Source organism: Taudactylus pleione, unplaced genomic scaffold (genome assembly GCF_031769625.1).
Source record: "Taudactylus pleione unplaced genomic scaffold, aTauple2 ptg000381l, whole genome shotgun sequence".
NCBI classification, from domain to species: domain Eukaryota; kingdom Metazoa; phylum Chordata; class Amphibia; order Anura; family Myobatrachidae; genus Taudactylus; species Taudactylus pleione.
Window position 1 is genome coordinate 2,815,001 of NW_028284782.1, and position 22,871 is coordinate 2,837,871.

The 22,871-nt window shown below is 45.3% G+C and overlaps 1 protein-coding gene across 2 annotated transcripts in view; it reads left to right on the plus strand.

The window, feature by feature from the left end:
* Positions 1-22,871, plus strand: part of TAF1 (TATA-box binding protein associated factor 1) — a 124,373-nt gene that overhangs the window by 18,191 nt on the left and 83,311 nt on the right. For both annotated transcript variants that reach the window (XM_088445545.1, XM_088445546.1), the window contains exons 3-7: positions 4,413-4,529; positions 4,639-4,755; positions 12,601-12,842; positions 21,526-21,741; positions 21,951-22,160. In XM_088445545.1, the coding sequence (XP_088301671.1) occupies positions 4,413-4,529; positions 4,639-4,755; positions 12,601-12,842; positions 21,526-21,741; positions 21,951-22,160 (902 nt within the window). The remainder of the gene's footprint in view (positions 1-4,412; positions 4,530-4,638; positions 4,756-12,600; positions 12,843-21,525; positions 21,742-21,950; positions 22,161-22,871) is intronic.

Here is a 22,871-nt window from a genome sequence, read left to right on the forward strand (position 1 = left end):
AAAAAAAAATGTTGGGGTACAAAGTTAAAAACTAGCGACCTACAATCTAGGGGGGTCCCCAAGTATGCCCCAGGTGTTTTTTTTTCATTGCAGGTGTTTGCGGCAGGTGGATTTTTCACGTTTTTTAAAACTTCACTTTAGCAACTTTAAATATGCTCACCCCCATTTTGAAGTACCCCAAATTTGCTGGGACTACTTATTTTCTGCAAAAAAAACTTCTAAATACTATTCTTCACCACCTTCCCAAATCCCCAAAATAGCAGCTATTGAGCCCGTTTAAAGACCCCAAAAACCTTCAGCAGGGCTAATTGGGGGTATCCAGAGTGATCCCCCATGTCAGAGCTTCTTTTTGGGGGTATTAGGGCCATTTCCCCAAAAATCAGCGAAGTTTTCGCTGACTTCACATTCGCCGGGTGCCGTTTTCGACGATTTCATATTGAATACGGGTATAATCGGGGGCGTGCCCGATACTTTCTCGCCGGCAAAAGCTCCGATGTGCGGCGAAAACTTCGACACGCATAGATAGCAAAGTTTACATTTCATATTGAATACCCCTCTTAGAGCTGTGTAATGTTTGTGTTACCGCTTCCTTGTTATGTCCTGGCCTCTATGTAGCATGCAGGGAGGCATTCAGTCCATTGGACCACCCCTGTTATCTGAAGCCTTAACTTGGGAAAATGCCATAAACCTGAGTGCAACCATAACCATTTTCTCTGTCCCTTCTGCGTAGAGCTGAGGACAAGCATCCTATGTGGATTTATTGACCCTGAGCTGTGAAATGCAGTGACTGCTTTCTTTATTCAAAGAGACTGACATCTAATGCTGCCCATCCATTACACGATGCGGGGATGACGGCACGATTACGACGCCGTTGTCTCCCGCGGGATGAACTGCATACACTGAACGTTCAGACGTTCAGTGTATGCAGATCAATGATCCCCAAACATGGCAACCTGACGGCGGTCGTCAGGTTGACCGTCATGTCCGGGCGATGATTGATGTTAAAAACGACCAGCGGATACGCGCATCGCTGGTCGTTTTTAACCTTTTAATGCCCGATTTGTGGGCGATTACCAAGCGATGGAGCGATAATGACTGTCGTTATCGCTCCATCGCTAAGTTTAATTGCGTAGTGGATGGGCAGCATAACTCTGCCAGAATGTATGATTACCTGCACTTATAGATCATTTATCCCCCATTTAACTATATGAATGCTTTAAACACACACTCCGGCTGACTTAAACCACGTCTTATGATACAACACATCAGGGCCGGCTCCAGCTGGAGCCATGCCCTGTGCAGCGAGGGACCCAAACGCCCCAAACCTCGCACGCGGTGACGCTGCCGCACGCGCCTGAAAATTACCATAGACCACGTCCCCTAAATGACGCTATTTGGGGGCGTGCCCGTATGGTACGCCTCCCATTTAACATCAGGCTGGGGTCGAGCCCAACACTACGTCAGTACTTGGGCTGCCCCCAGCTATCTCCTTGCACTGAATGGATGCCACGCGCATACGTGCGGCATCCATTCTTCACCAGGGCCGGCACCGCCGCACAGCTGCGGCAGTAGAGGTGCCCAACCTCCCGACCGCACTCGGGACTGTCCCGCTGAAATTCGGAAATGACTTGGAGGGATGCGCCCTCTATGGGGTGGTAACCCTGTTCGACCACACTGGTCGAACATGCCTCGAGCCAGTCCTGCAACGCATTGATTGTAGTATCAATATATACAGGATATAAACCTGTCCAGACTGTATCTCCTTTCAGCGCAGTTATCTCTACATCCCACTACATGTAAAACATGAACAGATGTTCATTGTCTCTGAATCTTACTCCCTCCCAATGCATTAGCTATAATATGGGCATCTATGTATCTTTAAATGTGACTAGACTCCCCATCATGTAATCATAGTCCTGCTGTGTATTCCACAGTTCAAGAGCTGCTCCGTTGCCATGGTCAAAGTCTCAAAATATCCAATATGTCTCAAAATAAGGCTTGATAATAGCGTAGCATAGAATCTGGGAGAATGTTTTGGAAAACAGGGGAAGGTGCACATTAATATTAAGCAGAATGACGGGACCTGTGGGTCTTTACAGTTCTTCCAACCTCTTTCAGAGGAAAATAATTGGATGTCCTACATTTACACCCTACAGCCATGGCCAAAAGTTTTGAGAATGACACAAGTATTGGTTTCACAAAGTTTGCTGCTTCAGTGTTTTTAGACCTTTTTGTCAGATGTTACTTACTATGGTATACTGAAGTAAAATTACAAGCATTTCATAAGTGTCAAAGGCTATTATTGACCATTACATTAAGTTTATACAAAGAGTCATTATTTACAGTGTTGACCCTTCTTTTTCAAGACCTCTGCAATTTGCCCTGGCATGTTGTCAGTCAGCTTCTGGGCCACATACTGACTGATGGCCTCCCATTCTTGCCTAACCAATGCTTTGAGTTGTCAGCATTTGTGTGTTTTTGTTTGTCCACCCGCTTCTTGAGGTTTGACCACAAGTTCTCAATGGGATTAAGGTCTGGGGAGTTTCCTGGCCATGGAACCAAAATTTAGATGTTTTGTTCCCCGAGCCACTTAGTTATCACTTTTGCCTTATTGCAAGGTGCTCCATCATGCTGGAGAAGGCATTGTTCGTCACCAAACTGTTCTTGGATGGTTGGGAGAAATTGCTCTTGAAGGATGTTTTGGTACCATTCTTTAGTCATGGCTGTGTTCTGCAGCAAAATTGTGAGTGAGCCCACTCCCTTGGCTGGGCTGAGAAGCAACCCCACACATGAATGGTCTCAGGATGCTGTACTGTTGGCATATACCATAGTAACGTCTGACAAAAAGGTCTAAAAACACTGAAGCAGCAAACTCTGTGAAAACCAATACTTGTGTCATTCTCTCAAAACTTTTGGCCATGGCTGTACATGCTGTTATAATACCTGATGAACTCCTGCACTATCACTAAACAAAGTGCCCTTCACCAATACCAACCCCCTTTCCCGGAGCACACATTTGTTTGTAGGTACTCGGCTGCCACCTGGACTTCGCACTTAAAGTAACAACAATGCAGGAAGCACAGGTATCAATATATAGACATAGGAATGTAACACTCTGAGAACGCATGTGGGGAACTATACCTAGATTCCCAGGAGGTCTCCCATCCAGGAATAAACCCAAGCCGCTTCTCAAACTAGACAGAAGTTTGTCTAAAGCTAATTGATGTAGTCATACAAATAGCACTCCTAAAGAGTGATTACCAAATACTCGGGTGGTAATACAAATAGCACTCCTAAAGAGCTAGTAACAAACAAGGGTTAAACTTAGCTACTTCAGCAGCTAACAAAAGGGTATGCAGTTATATTATTCCCCCTATTAATGATGTATAAATTCTTAAGCAATAGTAATAATTCCAGAATAATAATTCAGTAGACATGAGTAATTGCCAAATCTCAATAGTTTCTTTAGATATACAGCAAACTGCAGGATAAGACATTTCAAAACACATGGACTATCTAGAGTAGTATAGCATTCCCGCTAGGCTGTTTTAGCGGGGCGCTGCACCCTGCCTGATTTTAAAAGGGCAGAATGCACCCAGCCCCTTTTCGCGCCGCCTCGCTAAAACAGCCTGTGGCTGCATTGTCCCTCAGGTGGGGAAAACTGCGGTGTAGCAATCGCCACCTGTGAATAGATGTCGGGCGCATGCGCACGGAATCTATTCAGAGAAGGCAGAGCTTGAGGGCAGCCCGGAGTGATGAAAAGGGGGCGCGTCCAAGAGTGATGAAAAGGGGCGGCGTGTCTTAAAAATATTCCCCCCTTTGTCGTGGCCATGCCCCCTTTTCGAGCGCCGGATCTAGAGTGAACACTAGTAGCATAAATAGCCAGGTGTACATTTGCTAACAATAATATGTAATAGAATGTATCCAGGATACTTAGCAGATTAAGAAACCAGAAATCCTTCCTAGGCAGCTTGCAAAAAGCTAGAACCAGGGACCAGGCAATACATGGAGTCCTGTGGGAGACTCAGCCAGAACAGAACAACCTACATAGGCCCAAGAGCCAGCACCTAATTAAAACTGCTGGTAAACCAATCGCAGTCAACCAGGCCTATGCCCAGGCTGACATCATCATAATAGGTGAGCAAATCGGCAACCATTCCAAAGATTCAGTCTAGACTTGACCAGCTGAGTACAGATATAAACACATGCAAAAGCAGTCCATATTCTCCTTTACTGCAAACATAAATAAATAAATGCATTTCCACCCCTCATATTGCAACATGGTGTGTCCTGGAGCAAATTTAATCCTTTTTTGCTTTGCTTCTAACTCTGTATAAGCCCTCTTGTCTCCTTATTTGTGTGGCTCTAGATGGATTTCTGTATTTCAGTCTGCCCCTTTATGTATTGCTTAGGCTGGGTTAAGAGTACTGATGATGCAATTGATTACTCTGATATCAATGAAGTGGCTGAAGATGAGTCCCGACGATATAGGCAAGCTATGGGCAGTCTTCATCTCTCTCGAAGAGCAGGTAATATTGTGCTAAATTAAGAAATAGTAAAACCTTAAAAATATGTAAATGCGGAGAACTTTATTTAACCAAGATGACATTTTTTTTACTCATTGACTTTTCTGCTTAGATGATGATGATGACTATGATGCAGATTGTGAAGACATTGATTCAAAGCTAATGCCTCCCCCACCACCACCTCCAGTGTCATGCAAAAAGGACGAGGAGAGGGGCACTGTGCCAACAGGCAAGTAACTGGCAAATGGTTAGACGGTGCATGTTTATCTTTTAAAGGATCGAGTGAAAAAATTACAATGCAACTGCGCAGGTCCACTTCAGTTGGGGCAATGCATAAATGATTTGCTTTGGGGTGATCCGGGCGGGGGGGGGGGGGTTGGGGGCTGGAGTGATCCGGCACCAAACAATTAAGCTTTAGCACTCAGGATGCCCCGGTCCTCCTCCACATATACCAGGATCAGTCGCACCTTTCATAACAGGAGGCTTTAGCAGTCCCAAGCTTTTAATTTTATTTTTCTGTTCATCTGAGCAAGCAGCAATGCGCCATAATGGGTGCCTGTGTAGCTGCTCCAACTACCTCCGCCGGTCCTGCAACACCAGTAAGTGATCTGGTGATTTCGTCGGGTGCTAGCGGGGATTTGCTAGCCGTTCTACTTAGGACCCGGGGCTGCAGCTGGGCAAATGGAGAAGAACAGGTAAGGCGATTCCCCACTTGAGGGGAATTGCATGTTGTGCAGTCCTTCCGGCGGTGGAGACCCGCAGGAAGACGCTGTAGTGGGGCGACTAGTTCGTCCGCTCCTCCACTAGAGCACCGGGGCGGTTAAAAGCTGGCGTCGGTGACCAGGTAGAGGCCAGCGGCACCCGGTGGTTGATATGGTAGTGGGGAGGTAGGCTATCCCCTGGCAGCCCCTCCCTCAGTCCTCCTACTCAACATCCTCCTATATGAGACGATCACTAGCTATTAACAGGGCTTTTCTGAAGCTACAGGTCTCAAGAGATTCGGGTCCAGTCTCCCTGTATACCATTCCCTGGGGCTAGGTTATACAGCACACAAATCCTACTAGCCCTTGGAGGCTTTAGGAGTAGATTTAGTGCTCATTTAAGTATATTTATATGCATTGTATGTGACTTGTGCTAGCTCTACTGTTGTGATATACTGTCTTAAAATTTCTGACTGTCCGTTATATCTATCCCTGCTGCTCTTTCTCAAACCCTCAACTACCATGTGTGAAGGGGTTCATTATTATTTAAAATTTACTTTTATTTGTGAAGGGTGTCACATTGCATTATTAGCTAGACACTTATTGTGTGCTACTTGCTTGCTATTTCTATGTCTTCTAAAGGCAAAGATAAACAGGAGGCTGAGGCCCCTGTGCTGGTTACATGCAAATCCTGTTTTGCTGGCTTGCCCTCTCAGGATTTCATGCAGGATGGTCTGTGTGCTATTGTTATAAATTTACTCACCAGTTCACCTTACCAGCCCCTGTCCAGGAGCCATCTTGGGTGTCCTCCTTATCCCAGGTTATGACACAGCTAGTGGATCGTTTATCAATTCCCATGCTGCCTCCCACCATGGGATACCCACAGCTATTACAGCCTACAATGTCGGTACCCCTATGCATCCTCTTTGGATGGATGTTTATTCCCACTCAGTTCAGAATATGGCTGAGTGTACTAATTGGGAAGTCCCTCCCACTGTGGATTCGCATGTGGCACGCTTAGAAGCTTCCTTTACCGTCTACATCCTCTTTTAAGGATGCCACGGATAAAATACTAGAAACTTGCTTCAAGTCAGTCTACCCACTTACTGGCACTATCAATAGCTATGGCTGCGACCTGGATGGCTAAAGCTATCGAAGGATGGGCAGGGGCACCGGAAGAGCGCCTGCTATCAGACGCAACCAGGGAACAACTGGCATACATCTCCCATATTTAGGAAGCGACCTCTTATTTGGGAGAAGCTGCATTTGGATACTGGACTCCTTACATCTAAGGCATCTGCGACCTCTGTAGTCGCAAGCCGGTTCCTTTGGCTGGAAGGCGGACACGGGATCCAAGAAGGCACTCGCGTACTTACCCTTCTCTGGAGACAGGCTGTTCGGCGCAGAGTTGGATAAGATTGTGGCTACTGTGGCAGCCTCAAAATCTGCCTTTCTGCCATCAGCAGTTGTCCCTAAGCCTAGGCTGTCCACTTATCTGTCCTTTCGTCCCCAGGGTAAGACAAGAGGACAGTCCTTTCCCAGGCAGTCTAGTTCGCTTAAGACCACCAAGCCGCGATCCAAGCAGTCCTGGTCCGCCAGATGTCCAGCTTCCAAGCCTGATGACAAATCCACGGCCTGATAGGACGGACCTCCTCCTGGGGAATCCTAGGGAAGGAGGCCGACCTCTTCAATTTTCCGACTCTTGGCGTCAAACAACAGCAGACGCCTGGGTCCAAGAAGTTGTCTCTCAGGGGTACGCTCTCAGCTTCCTGAGGTGTCCTCCCCAGCAATTTTCTTGTACAGGTCTCCAATCAGACACTATAAAGGCCCTGGCCCTCCAGGAGGCCATTCACTTTCTTCTGCTTTCAGGGGTGGTAATACCGGTTCCTTCGGCTCAGTGAGGAACTGGTTTTTATTCCACTCTTTTTGATTCAGAAGCCAAATGGGTCTCATCTGCCTATTCTGAATCTCAGATCCCTCAACAGGTTTATCAGAGTGCCCAAGTTCCACATGGAAACTTTACGATCAATTGTCCTGGCAATGGAGCCTGGGGATTTCATGGTTTCTCTGGACATTCAGGATGCATACCTGCATGTACCTATTACTCCAACCCACCAGCGGTTCCTACGGTTTGTTGTTCTGCAGCAACATTACCAGTTTTGGGCACTGCCCTTTGGTCTGTCAACAGCCCCTTGGGTCTTTACCAAAATAATGGTTGTTATGACTGCACACCTCAGACACCAGGGAGTCAGAATCCTGCCATATCTAGACGACCTCTTAATCTTGGCAGACTCACCGGTTGTGTTACAACGCCATCTCCAGCTGACCGTGAACTGTCTGCAAACACACGGCTGACTCATCAATTGGAAAAAGTCCTCACCATCTCCAACAGAGATGGTACAACTGGGAGCACTCCTGGATTCTCGAATACAGAGGATCTTTCTGCCAGCAGACCAGATTTTGACTCTACATTTGCGTGTACACAGCATGCTCCAAAATCAGAGGTTATCCATTCACTCAGCAATGCAGGTTCTCGGGTCCATGGTATCCACCTTCGACATGGTGGAGTATGCCCAGTTCCACTCTAGGCCCCTTCAACAGCTGATCCAGTCCCAGACAATCCTCCTCCGGAGGCTCGGCTTTCCCTCTCATGATGGCTACAGACGTCCCATCTGGGCAAAGTTAGCCCCTTCTGGATTCCAGATTGAGAACTTCTCACGACAGATGCCAGCCTTCGTGGGTGGGGTGCGCTAATCGGTCATCATATCTTTCATGGACAGTGGACAACTCAAGAAAGTCGCCTGTCCATAAACATTTTGGAGCTGCGAGCAGTGTACAGTGCACTCAGGCGCATGATCTCCTCCGGGACAGGCTGGTCCAGATCCAGTCCAAGTATGCGACTGCGGTAGCTTACCTCAACCATCAGGGAGGCACGCGAAGTCGGACAGCCATGCGGGAAGTGGCAAACATTCTGGTCTTGGCCGAAGGTCATCTCCCAGAATCTCGGCAGTATTCATGCCTGGAGTCCTCAACTGGGAAGCAGACTTCCTAAGCCATCAGGAAATACACGCTGAGGAGTGGGCTCTCCACCCGGATATCTTTCAACTCCTGGTGGACAAATGGAGCTTGCCAGATGTAGACCTCATGGCCTCACGTCACAACCACAAGGTCCCCCAGGTACGGGTCAAGGACCAGAGACCCCTCAGCCTTTCTCCAGGCCTTTGTGGACACTCTAGCAGTGAGGTGGGACTTAAATCTTGCATACCTCTTTTCTCCGATCTTCCTCCTCCCGAGGGCGTTTTGAAAGTTCAGCACGAAGGCGGCACAATGATACTAATAGCCCCGGCCTGGTCCAGGCGACATTGGTTCACTGACCTATGGAGTCTGTCCATAGACACTCTGTTTCCATTTCCTCTACAGCAGGATCTACTGGCACAGGGTCCTTGCCTGCACCTGGACCTACCTCGTCTGTTTTTAACGGCGTGGCTCTTGAGTCTTCCCTCTTAAGAGCCAATGGTCTCTCTCTCTGGTCCAGACGATACTCAGGGTGCGTAAGCCTGCCTCAGCCCACATCTATTACAGTGTTTGGCACTCTTACTTTCAATGGTGCTCTCCCAGAGGTTATGACTCGCGGGTGCTTGCCTTTCTCTAGGTTGGGTTAGACCTTGGTCTCCACCTGGCCTCCCTTACAGTTCAGGTTTCTGCTCTTTCAATCTGGTTCCAGCAAAGGATTACTCCCCTGCCTGATGTTAGAACATTCAGGGGGTTCTCCATCTTCAACCTCCTTTTTGTCCCTCCGGTAGCTCTGTGGGATTTGTCCTTGGTTCTCAGGGCTCTACAGGCTCCTCCGTTTGAATCTCTGGACTCTGTAGAACTCAAGTGGCTGATAGCGAAGACACTCTTTCTCCTCACTATCTCCTCTGCCCGCAGGGTATCTGATTTGGCAGTGCTCTCATGTCGCTCCCCATTTTTGATCTTTCATCCGGACAGAGCTGTCCTCCGTGCCAGGACTGGGTACCCTCCTAAAGTGGTATCCTAGTTCCATTTGAATGAAGAGATTGTGGTTCCGGCCTTTCAGTCCTCAGGTCTTTCTGCAGGTGAAGCTTCCTTGGATGTGGTTCGTGCTCTTCGGATCTACATGGATGGTACAAATTCCTTGAGTAAAACAGATTCTCTTTTTGTGTTGTATGGCTTTCACAAGCGAGCCTGGCAAGCTAACAAACACATTGGCTCGATGGCTCTGCATGACAATCTCTCAGGCCTACACGCAAGCTACTCCTCCTGTTCCAAACAGGGTTACAGCTCATTCTACTCGGTCTGTGGGACCCTGGTGGGCGTTTCGACGTGGCGCTTCTGCTGAACAATTGTTCAAGGCGGCCACATGGTCTTCCGTCCTCACCTTTCTCAGGTTCTTTTGCCTCTCAGGATGCTTCCTTTGGGCGTCGGATTCTCCTTTCTGCTCAGGAGCGTCCCCACCCTTAGGAAAACTGCTATGGGACATCCCTGTGGATCCCCTATAGACACTGTAGAAGAAATTAAGAGTTATGGTAGACTTACCTTTGTTAACTCTATTTCTTCGACGTCCATAGGATCCACATGGCGCTCACCCTGATGCACCTTGCTTCAATGGGTATTTTCTCTCTTGATCACTGATTCCTTCATCTTCTGGGAGAATATTTCGTGAGAGTAATGTTCTTCCTTCTCCTCTTTCCTGCTACTGCCTTGGGCTTGTTTACAAAACTGTCTGCCTGTGACTGAGGGCGAGTTATACAGTCATGGCCAAATGTTTTGAGAATGACACGAGTATTTGTCTTCACAAAGTTTGCTGCTTCAGTGTTTTTAGACCTTTTTGTCAGATGTTACTTACTATGGTATACTGAAGTAAAATTACAAGCATTTCATAAGTGTCAAAGGCTATTATTGACCATTACATTAAGTTTATACAAAGAGTCATTATTTACAGTGTTGACCCTTCTTTTTCAAGACCTCTGCAATTCGCCCTGGCATGCTGCCAATCAACTTCTGGGCCACATACTGACTGATGGCCGCCCATTCTTGCCTAATCAATGCTTGGAGTTTGTCAGAATTTGTCGGTTTTTGTTTGTCCATCCGCCTTTTGAGGATTGACCACAAATTCTCAATGGGATTAAGGTCTGGGGAGTTTCCTGGCCATAGACTCCAAATTTCAATGTTTTTTGTTCCCTGAGTCACTTAGTTATCACTTTTGCCTTATGACAAGGTGCTCCATCATGTTGGAGAAGGCATTGTTCGTCACCAAACTGTTCTTGGATGGTTGGGAGAGTTGCTCTTGGAGGATGTTTTGGAACCATTCTTTATTCATGGCTGTTTTCTTACCCAAATTTATGGGTGAGTCCACTCCCTTGGCTGAGAAGCAACCCCACACATGAATAGTCTCAGGATGCTTTACTGTTGGCATGACACAGGACAAAGACTTTTGGAGGATGGCCTGGTGTCAAGAAGGGCAGAAAAAGAAGCCACTTCTCTCCAAGAAAAACGTCAGGGACAGACTGATATTCTGCAAAGGGTACAGGGATTGGACTGCTGAGGACTGGGGTAAAGTTATTTTCTCTGATGAATCCCCTTTCAGATTGTTTGGGGCATCTGGAAAAATGCTTGTCCGGAAAAGGAAAGGTGAGCGCTACCATCAGTTCTGTGTCATGCCAACAGTAAAGCATCCTGAGACCATTCATGGTGGGGTTGCTTCTCAGCCAAGCGACAGGGCTCACTCACAATTTTTCCTAAGAACAGAGCCATGAATAAAGAATGGTACCAGAACATCCTCCAAGAGCAACTTCTCCCGACCATCCAAGAACAGTTTGGTGATGAACAATGCCTTTTCCAGCATGATGGAGCACCTTGCCATAAGGCAAAAGTGATAACGAAGTGGCTCGGGGAACAGTATATCGAAATTTTGAGTCCATGGCCATCAAACTTCCCAGACCTTAATCCCATTGAGAACTTGTGGTCAATACTCAAGAGGCGGGTGGACAAACAAAAACCCACAAACTCCAAGCATTGATTCGGCAAGAATTGGCGGCCATCAGTCTGTATGTGGCCCAGAAGTTGATTGACAGCATGCCAGGGCGAATTGCAGAGGTCTTGAAAAAGAAGGGTCAACACTGCAAATATTGACTCTTTGCTAAAACTTAATGTAATTGTCAATAAAAGCCTTTCACACTTATGAAATGTTTGTAAAGTTTACTTCAGTATACCATAGTATTATCTGACAAAAAGGTCTAAAAACACTGAAGCAGTAAACTTTGTGAAAACCAATACTTGTGTCATTCTCAAAACTTTTGGTCACGGCTGTATGTGGAGGAGCATCGGGGCTTCCTGGGAGCTAAAGCTTAACTGTTTGGTGCCTGGATCACTTCAACTACACACATCCAATGGTATCTCTGTGGATCCTATGGACTTCGAAGAAATAGAGTTAACAAAGGTAAGTCTACCAAAACTCTTAATTTTATATAGTATCAATACAAATTATTTGTTGCACGTGACTTATTACGTATTTTTATATTTTTTTGAATAATTGTTACGTAAAATATATAAGAGCATATCCAATTAGTCGCGCGATTAAGCTCCAGGTTTCACGCCCTGGGCTATGCAGTTATTCGTGTGGTAAATCCTTGTGCAACACGCGGAAACCAATAGATCCCGTGTAATATGCATATTTGAGTTTCCCAGTGCCTTGAATCCAAGAGTGTGCATTCCAACGCTGACTTTTCCTCGCAGCTCCTCAGGCTGCGAGGAACAGTGCACCGTTGGGGCTTGGGAATGCAGGCAATAATTGAATAGTTCCAAACCGCAATTAGTTGCTGTGGTTGGATATGCTCCATAGACGCAGGAAACTTCCTATATTTGTGTATGCATTTTTATTATACAGTATTTATGCTATTATATGGTGCATATGTCTCCCTTGATTACAATAACTCTTACAGTAAGTACTGACTTCAGATGCCCTCCCAAAAGGATTGTAACTTTTTTTTTCATTGATAGTTGTACATACCGCCTTGCACACTATTTCTGGCACAGGTTTTAGATATTTTGGGTGCCTTTACTTTGCATCGTTAGGGGTACTGGTTGACCACACATCCTCATTTTCTAATAGACTGTGTTCATCCAGGGAGCTCTCTTCTTCACATATAAAGCCATTACTATATCTAAATATCACCTAAGCCCCTTATCACCACATTGCAGAACTGGAAAACATAACTTTATACAGACATAAAGGGGCACAACAGCGATAATTGAAATTGAAAATTTGTTTTTAGAATTTAATATACTGATGCATTTTCTAATCACCATTGTGTATATAAGCCCTAAAGGAGAGTTCTGCTTCTTTCATACAGGTTCTGAAGATGGCGATGGAATAATTCTCCCCTCCATTATTGCTCCATCCTCTGCTGCTGTGGAAAAGGTGGATTTCAGCAGTTCCTCTGATTCTGAATCTGAGATTGGCCCTCAAGAGCGGGGACAAAGTGAGGGGAAGGAGCGAAAGCTGACACTACCTCTCGCTGGAATAATGCAGAAAGATGCCACCAAAATGCTTCCTAACGTCACTGAGCTTTTTCCAGAATTCAGACCCGGCAAGGTATTTACACCACCCCTTCTATTATTCTTTTAGTGTATACACTCACTAGTATGCTGTATATTTTACGGTCAGTTAATTACTTTTAGTGCCATTGAATTAAACCCACATTTTCTTTACTCTGTGCATTTGATAAATTGGTTTTCTCATAGACGTAATAATTTCTTCTATAAACCCGGGTACACACTAGACCAGTAATTTCAACTCGCGGCACACCAAACACGATTATAAAATTGAAGGCACACCATCAGTCCCCCACTGGAAAAAGAACACACACCGTCCTCCATTGAAATAAACAAAACACACACAGGCCTCCACAGGAAAAAATATATAACACTTTGGCCCCCAAAGAAAAAAAAAATCAAAGACATTGGTCCCCACAAAACTTACCTGACCTGATGGTCATCACTGTCCCTCAGCCACGGATGACACCGGCACCCAGCAGTCAGTGGTGTGTAGCCTCTGTCACACTCTATCACTGCAGAGATAGAGCAGTAAGGGCGGGCGGACAGGACGGTGACACGGCGTGCGTGACCTATGATGTCACGCCACCGCGTCTCAAAGGTCACGGCCCGGGCAGTGTCTCTGAGCTACCTGGAAAAGCCCAGCGCTCCCAGGCTCAAGATTAAACTGGCAGCGGTCTGTGCACTGGCAGACTTCTCCTGCAGCACAGTTGAAGACTGCACTAGTGTGGGGCGGCACAGTGGTTGAAAAGCGCTGTACTATACAATTTGGAAAGTCCTGTGATAATTATGAGGACAGTTGGGAGGTATGCTTTTCAAGGCTCTGAGCTAATAAAACGTAAACTAACAAATCATATCAGGTTAGTGCAGCAATCTCTCCACTGTATGAGAAATAAAGATGCTGCAGATAAAAACCAGCAGTAAACTGGTTGTTACAAATTGCTGCATGTGTTATTCACATAGGTGATACTGAATTGAACAGTGAGCTGATAGCTCTCTCACGCCACTCTTAGTACACAGAGTATGCTGCCTTTTGATTATCCAGATCATGCTGCTGAGCCTCGCACTGTGTAGCTCAGAGGCGCTCGGTCTCAGCGTGGCCGTAGTTATAGAGGCAGAGACGCTGTCTAGCCGCGTACACGCTGTGGACAGACTGTGTTCCGAATACAGTGCAGCCGCCGGTGATGGTGGAGAAAAACCACAATGGCTGGGTGCAGGTCAGCCTCAGCCAATAAGAATCAGCCTTACACCTGAGAAATGTGTAATCCAATTAGATATGCAAATTCACACTACTAGCAGTGAGGTTGTGTGAACTTTGTGCAAAAAGTGTACTGGGAGAAGAGCATGAAAAAGTGACAACGGTGATAGCAAGACCATTCAGAAGTGCCAAAATTCATGGGATGTAGTTACTATGCCTACTCGAAATCCTGGCGGCAGAATCCCCACTACCGGCCAGAACACAGGCGCTGGAATCCCGACAGTAGTGGAGATGCCGACGCCGGAATCCTGACAGCTGGCATACCGATTGTAAGTATATCGAGGCCAAGTAGGTGTTATCCGCAGTGTTAGAACTTGCTGTTCCCCCGTCGGCATTCTAGCCATCGGGATGCCGCTGTTAGTCTATTGACAGCCAGAATCCGGAGTGCCGGTAAATCATACCCAACCAGGATAGATGCCCAGTCCTGCGAAGTTCAGCGACTTGATGTGGAACCGGTTCCACAAGTGGACGGAAGACCTCTGAAGAGATGTTGACCCATGCCGTCTGGATAGCATTCCACAACTCCCTGATATTTGTAGGTGCTGGAGTTTGAGTGTGAATGCACCTCTCCACCTTGTCCCATAAATGCTTGATTGGGTTCATGTCGGGTGAACGTGGTGGCGACTCCATTCGCCGGAACTCTCCAGAATGCTCTTCGAACCAATTCTGGACAACTCTGGTCCGATGACACAGTGCATTATCCTGCTGAAATATTCCATCGTTGTGGGGGTACATGAAGTCCATGAAGGACTGCAAATGGTCATCAAGCAATGCAACGTAGGAGTTACCAGCCAATGACTTTTTCAGGCAGACCAGCTGATCCAACCCATGCCACGTGAACGCACCCAACACGCTTATGGAACCACCACCACCATGCACGGTGATTTTCTGATAACTAGGGTCCATGGCCTCATGGGGTCTGTGCCACACCCGAACCCCACATCAGCCTTAAACAACTGGAACCTTGACTCATTGGACCACGCCACATGTTGCCAGTCCTCCAGGGTCCAATTAGCGATATCACTAGTCCAGGTTAGGCGCTGTGTCCAGTGTCGTAGTGTTAACAGGGACACACTGGTGGGTCTTCTGCTCCCATATCCCATGGAAGCTAAAAAAAAAACGCTGCACTGGATATGCATCTGATACCTCCTGCATTGAATGGGGATGTGATTTGAGCCAGTGTTGCTTGTATGTTACCACGGACATTTCTAGCCAGTTGCCGCTGGTCACGATCATTAAGCACCTGTGGTCTGCCTCTGCCCTGTCCACGGTGGGTGGTAATGCATTCCATAAGGTATTTCTGCTACACACGTGACACCGTAGATCGAAAAATGTTGAATGTCTGCACAATTTCGGAAATGGAATGTCCCATCCATAGGGCACCTACTATCAACTTCCGATTTGAACTCTGATCATTTACATTGCCTTGCTATGTGCAGCCTAGCCGGTGTACAAACTGACTCACGAGATGGCCGATTACAACTGATGCAGGTCTGGGCATTTCCTAGATGTCACAGTACGGTGATGCTACATACCATTACCTTTACATACTGCTATCCCATGACTTTTGGCTGTTAGTGGCCATAGTGGAGGCTCTTAAATGGTGTCAAATGGATGTTTTTTGCATTTTTTTAATAATGGTTGAAAAATTATAGGACGCAAGTGTTTTTCGTTTACAGGAAAATGCTTGTACAGTGATTTTACAGTATTTTATACAAGTTTGAATAAACACTTAACTCCCATCTACACGTTCACCCCCTCTCCCATCAGTACAACATCTACATGTCCTGCATAATTTACACCTCCACATTCTTGTCCCGCATCATGTACACCTCCACATACCTGTCCCGCATCATTTACACCTCCACATACCTGTCCCACATCACTTACACCTCAGTCCACATACCTGTCCCACATCACTGACACCTCCACATACCTGTCCCACATCATTTACACCGCCACATACCTGTCCCACATCATTTACACCGCCACATACCTGTCCCGCATCATTTACACCTCCACATACCTGTCCCGCATCATTTACACCTCCAAGTACCTGTCCCGCATTATTTACACCTCCACGTACCTGTCCCACATTATTTACACCTCCACGTACCTGTCCCACATTATTTACAAGTCCACGTACCTGTCCAACATCGAATATCCCATTTTTGATTTTTTTTTTTTTTTTTTTTTTTTTTTTCTTTTTTGAGAGAGAAATTTGTCTGAAAACTGACTTTTTATTGGCCAAATTATACTATTTAAACCTCTCCAAGTGCATGATTATTCATTGGGAGGGGTGTACCAGAGGTTCTGCACCAACATTTTTCCCTTAAGATAAAGATTTCCCTACCTTTTCCTTTTTTTTTTTTTTTTTGTTTGTTTGTGCCCAAAAAAACATGTGTTTTCTCAGAGAAAGCAAAGCGAGTTTGCAATTGAAATGTAACTGAAATTTGCAGGGCGAGTTCGCTGTGAGAACAGCTCACAGGACCCAGCTCACACTTAATTGAATTCCCCCCAACACAAAGTTACTTGCTTGTTTTTGCTTTGCTCCGTACAATCAGTCCCATAATGCTAAAGAGTATATTTGTTCTACCTTTTTTTTGATGAATTAGCAAATGAACCATAGCAGTCTTGTCCATTATACCATGAAAACCTAGAAATAATAACGCCCACACATCTTACCTAGATACATTTTCTAGCACAAAATACTCAGTTACTTAGTAAAAATCTTCTGGTCTTTTTTTCTCCATCCAACCTAGTTCAGCACTGTGCATAGCAAAGAGCCTGGAGCAAGAAGAAGGAAGAGTAGGTTTGGGGAGAGTCTGCATAGTACAGAAGAGTTTTGAACCTCTTTTGGTTTTGTGGCACGTCATCACCATTTTTAGAAGTAATCTTTATTCAACAGAATGCGCACATACTGTATGTAATTCTTAGGGTCTCGTCTTATTTTTCTCTGTGTACAGAAGCTCACACCACAGTGCTGTAAATCATTTTCTGTTACCATACTGGTGAAACATCATCACTTCATTGGAAAGGGAGAAAAAAATTTTCATATACAGTTTACCCTTTCGATGTTTCTGTTATCACACTAGTGTGTGTGTATGTATGTATGTATGTATATATATATATATATATATATATATATATATATATATAATGTATTATATATTTTTATTTTTTTTTCTTTGAGATCCATTTTGAATTGTGTGAAAAATTTGTCCACTGCACTGTAAGAGCAATCTTTGTTATTTACAAAGCAACCCATTGCCCAAAACAAATACCGAACTAACAAATACCCAGACGAGACTTTTGCAATTCATGCTGATATAGAATTCACACAAACATTTGCACTGTAGAGTGAGAGTTAAACTGGGTACACACTGATCAATATATCACCCTTTAGTTTGAATGGGCGATATATCTATAGTGCATCGCCCAGTGTGTACAGCAGATATGTCTGTGAACGACATAGTTCACAGACATATCTTATCTGCTGTGCAGCACAGCAGATGGCCGATATATCAGAAAGCTAGATCGGTCATCTGGTGTGTACGGACGACCCGTCGATCGCCCGTACACATTATGGATACCCCTTAATGGCTATTTAGTGCTTCAAGTCGCTAAATTGAAATAATTGCTTTCCAATCCAATTGTGGTTCCAAAGCACAAAAGTTATATTTTACAAGAAAAAGTATAACGCGCTATGATCTAAACAATTAGCGCAAAAAGCATTTAAAATACAAGGTACAACCAATACATACGCTAGCGCTCTGGATCCAGTTCTCAGTCATCAATCCTGAAGCCTGTGGTCATCAAAGAAGGGAAAATTACTCCCTTATGGTGTCCAGAGCACTAACCTATATATAAACCTTACAGGTCACAGATAGAACAATAGAGGTAAGCTGGCATAATTCCATTGGTCCTTGCTCCTGGTCATCTTGGTCATTGGTTAGTTCATACGGTGTCATCAGGGGTATGTCTTAGTTGTCCAACAGTTGCTTTGTGTGGTTTCCTGCCGAAGAACTGGTTAAACTGGCTACCAACACTGCATACAAAATGTTAACATGCTAACCAATAACTCCCTGTAGTTCGTAACTTGCGGACGCATGATGCGATCTCCTTGCCAATAGAACCGGAGATCTGCAAATGAACAGGTATTTAATATAATACCAAACATGACATGTCTACTATGTTCGAAACCTTAGATCTTATTTAAGTACATATTACATCATAATTACTTGTTAAAAAGACCTTTTAATAACTCTTTATTAACTTATTGTAAATAGGAACCATTATATACATATGCATTTGCATATGTACATCTGTGCATTGATGTAGGAGATGTTCATATGTATGTATGTATGTATGTATGTATGTATGTGAGGACGCACGTGGGCGTCTATGTGTACGCATGTGGATACACAAAATAGCGTCTATGTCTATATTTAGTCTGTGTGTGCGTTATGTGAATCAGTGTATGTGTGTGGTGCGTTCGCAATTGTGCGCATTGGATTGCGGCGACGCAAAGTAGCGTCCGATTTACTCTTTATCAGACAACAGACGACTAGATCGTCAGATAATAATTGTACATCGATCATACTCAATTATTTGACTTCGACAATATGCCGCTGGACCCGGTGGTGATTGACAGCTAAACTGAGCGAGAGATTTAAATGCCTGTACATTTGAGCTGTCAAGCGTGGCCCATTGGTATATGCTTACTAATCGTCAGATAGGTGGTCGGGCGAACGGCCGACCCGTTGAGCTAGTGTGTAACCAGCTTCACTACTAGCATTATTCTCAAGAAAACTGTGCACGTTTTAGAAGATTGTTATTTAGCTGCCCATTGTTTCCATTGAGAGCACCAACAGAGCCATAATCTAAAGTAAATGGGGTGGTGTTAAGCTGGGTACACACTGACAGATATATTGGCCAGTGTGTACCAGCAATATGACTGTGAACAACGTCGTACACAGACATATTGGGTCGGCTGTGTCACACAGCAGATGCCCAATATATCTGCAAATATATCTGCCCATTGGGCAGTGTGTACGGGCAGTCTGCCGACCGCCTGTACTCATACAGCAGAGGCCGCGGGGAGGGGGGTGGGATAGCCCCCCCCCCTTCGGTCAGTGATTGACAGGCAGAGGCATTTAAGGGGCAGAGTGGGGTCGGCTGGTGTTCCCGGAAACTGGGGCGTGTCCCGGGAGTGGCTATCCCATTTTGCCTCGATCAACGCAGTGTCCTAGGCTCGCAAGCCGGCCAGCCTGAGTAAGGTGAGGCTTACTCAGCTGGCAGGAGACCCAGCGCCGTCCACCATCTCAACCATCGACCACCGATGGTCGCGATGGTGATCCCAGCCTGCGACCTCCATTGCAGTGCTAGGATCGCAAATGCAGCAGGGGGTGATATACACCTCCCGCTGCATTTGCATAATGGCAAGGATCGCAATTGCACAGCTGCCTGTGTGCATACATCATATATCTATAGCCAGTATGCAGCTTTGCAGTTGTGATCCTTGTTGAATCAGGCCCTGTGTGCGCAGTCGCAGTTGACAGTGGCTGAGCGTCTTTGTGGTTCACCTTGAGTATCTTCTTTTTAAATAATACCCTGATAAAATCAGGGCAGAAGTAATTATCGGTGATATTTAATGAGCGTACCCTGAGATGATAAGAAAGTGAAGCATGTGTAAAAATATCAGAGTACCTTTAGGTGAGCATGGGTGAGTGCTGCTTCCCACTGTGAGCTGAATAGGTTATGCAGTGAACAGTGGGTGAGTGATTCACCCTATAACAAAAGAGAAAACCCTTAATAAATAAAGTGCCCCTGAGTGTGAAGGAAGAAAAAGTGCACCTGTTATTAGTTTATGGTTGGCAGCTGATCTTGGTTGCCGGGAGGGGAGCCCACTCGCGCACAGCCGGGTCCCGGAGTTCGATGCGTTTTGCCACAGCTTTTTCAATTGGAAGCAGTGTCCTGTAAACCTAAACTGTCTAAACTAATTTATTGCTTCATTTTTAACCAATAGACCTCTTTTGGAGAGCACATACTGGTCCCATGTTGATCCACTTGTGTTCATAGAGCATACAATTTATATTATGTGATCAATAGCAGACTATAACATGACTGACCATCTCCAGTGTAAACCTAGCTTTAGAACAAAGCTGCTCATGAGAAGGGTCTATTAACTGTCTATTCACAGCAAGGAGAGAAGAAACCAATCCAAACTGAACAAGTGATAAACTCGCCAATCTAAAAAAAAGATTAACAGACGTAGCAAACGCATTCTACAGAGCATCACTGTATTTATTTTACAGTTGTTACAATGGAATGTGATGTTACTGACCTAATTGGCTGCTATGTTTGCCTGGTGTTTCAAAGAACTGTGGGCAGCCCATTTCCCCTCTGACCTGTTTTGTTCTGGGGCTGGCAATGACCAGCTCCCCCAGAGGTTGCTCTACACCCCACACTCTTTTCTCCTCTTCACTATGCCGGACCAACAGTGCTGCATCTACAAAGAGAGAGGCCTGACTCCAGCCACTCACTTGGCAGCATCACTCTGTGAGAAGAGCACTGTCTTGGCCATAGCCTCACTTTGGTTCTGCTAAGGGCTTCACGTATCTAGGAGAATAACTAGGTAGGTAGTAGGTTGGGCGTCATAACTGCAGAGATATAACATTGACCGAATGTGGGGCATATTCCCCATCATATGACAATGCAACATCACGCCCACTCTTCTAACCAGATTGTTCACCTTCTATGTGCAGGAGAGCTAGCGGAGCTCTTTGTTACTGGTTTTTTAACTCCTGATTAGTCGCATGTGTAGAAATATGCGTAAGACTGATGCTTAAAGAAAAAAAATTAGGAGAGAGATGCATGTATTTAATTAAATACAATATACTATTATAAACATGTCCATGAAATACATAATGCAATGAAAGCAGAATGACGTCTGCAATGTAGATGCCACACTGCAGTTTGTATGTCTCTGAAGCTGGGTACACACCTATACAATCCCCGGTCAGATCACCCAGTATCGGGTGATTGGGCTGACTATTGAATAGATGTGTATGCTGTACCATTGCAGGAGTGTTAGCCGATTAATGGCTTATAATGCCCCTGCAGTGGTCGGGATCAGGAGGTCGCATCTTATGTGTTGTATAATATTTGTTGGCCCAAACTCGCGATCCCATAGAAGCCTATACACACTGTGCTTTGTCTGCACAATGGGTATGGGCCCCGCAGGCAGCTGATAGAGGGATCACGTTGGGGACACATTGTTCGGCTGATCGGGAGACTTTAACCCGATCAGCAGCTGATAGAAAAGGTGTGCATCCAGCTTAAGTATTCTAATGTGCATACTCAAATAACATTATAGTATTAAAGACTCTGTAGTAAGTGTACAAGCTCAGTGCTGTAAATTGGGGTTTTCTTGTGTTTAACAACTGTCATTGTACCTCTCCAGGTCTTGAGATTCCTTCGGCTTTTTGGACCTGGTAAGAATGTTCTGTCAGTTTGGCGCAGTGCTCGCCGAAAGCGCAGAAAGAAGCATCGGGAATCTACTCAGGACGTACAAACAAAAGAGGGTGAAGAAGCAGAGACAGTAACTGAGAAGAAGTCCTGCTGGGAGTATGAATATGCTCCAGCCCCCCCACCTGAACAGTGCCTCTCAGATGATGAGGTGAGGATGTCGTAGTGCAATTGGTCCTATTTAGTTGCGGAAAGACTCTACATTTTGTTCTGTTTATTATCCCTTATATTTAGAATCTGTATCTTTTAAGTTTTTCATATTATTTTTCAGTTATAAGTTAGAAATAATAATATGTAAAACTAGTGTCGGCAACACACATTTTCTTGGTTAAGATTGAAAATTGTCATTGTTTTGTGCAGATCACCATGATGGCTCCAGTGGAATCCAAGTTCTCGCAGTCCACAGGTGATACAGACAAAGTGGCGGATACAAAACCCAGAGTAGCAGAATGGCGGTATGGGCCTGCTCAGTTATGGTACGATATGCTTGGTGTACCAGAAGATGGCAGCGGTTTTGACTATGGGTTTAAGCTGAAGGAAGAACATGACGAAGAGGAAATTAAAGAGAAGGTTTGTCACGAAGTTATGAACTTGTATCTTGTCAAAGTATCAACTTATTCATGTTTCTTCTGCAATGAGGGGAGACCTAGAGTAGATTGGTAATCCTCATAGGCAAGTCACCTCCTCCCAGTAACCATCTATTCCCATGTTCTGCCTCTGTTCTTTTTCCTCTTTCCTGCATAGGAGGGGGTGAGCACAAAAACAATTTTTTATGTTTTGTATATTATATTGCACAGTATTTCTTGATGCATGTTTCTTCATCTGCCCATTTGCCAACGGGAATGACGTAGCTTGAGAAGATAATGAAGGGTGCTACTGTGGAAAGAGTTCATACAGCCTTTTCTGCGGTAGTGGTTCTGATTTACTTGGCTGACAGTACAGGGCACTACTGGGGTTGGTCTCTCTTGCTTGTCATGGTACATTGAACCAGGTTTTCTACTTCAGGGTCCATAGGGGGTCGACAGGGTTGACCTTGGGGTATAGCTGGATCTGGATCCACGGGCACCACGCAGTTAAAGCTTTCACTGCTCCCAGGATGCACTTGGGTCCGTCCTCCTCTATACCCTGCCCCCGAGCCACAGGCACCTTAGTTTTAGTTGGTGCCCGGCCGGAGTCTGGTCACCCTGTCGCAGTGGGGCTGCAGGAGCAACCCCATAGCTTTATTTTAAAGAGAACATTTTTAATTTTTTTCTTCATTTTTTTTACACTATCAGAGCGGCA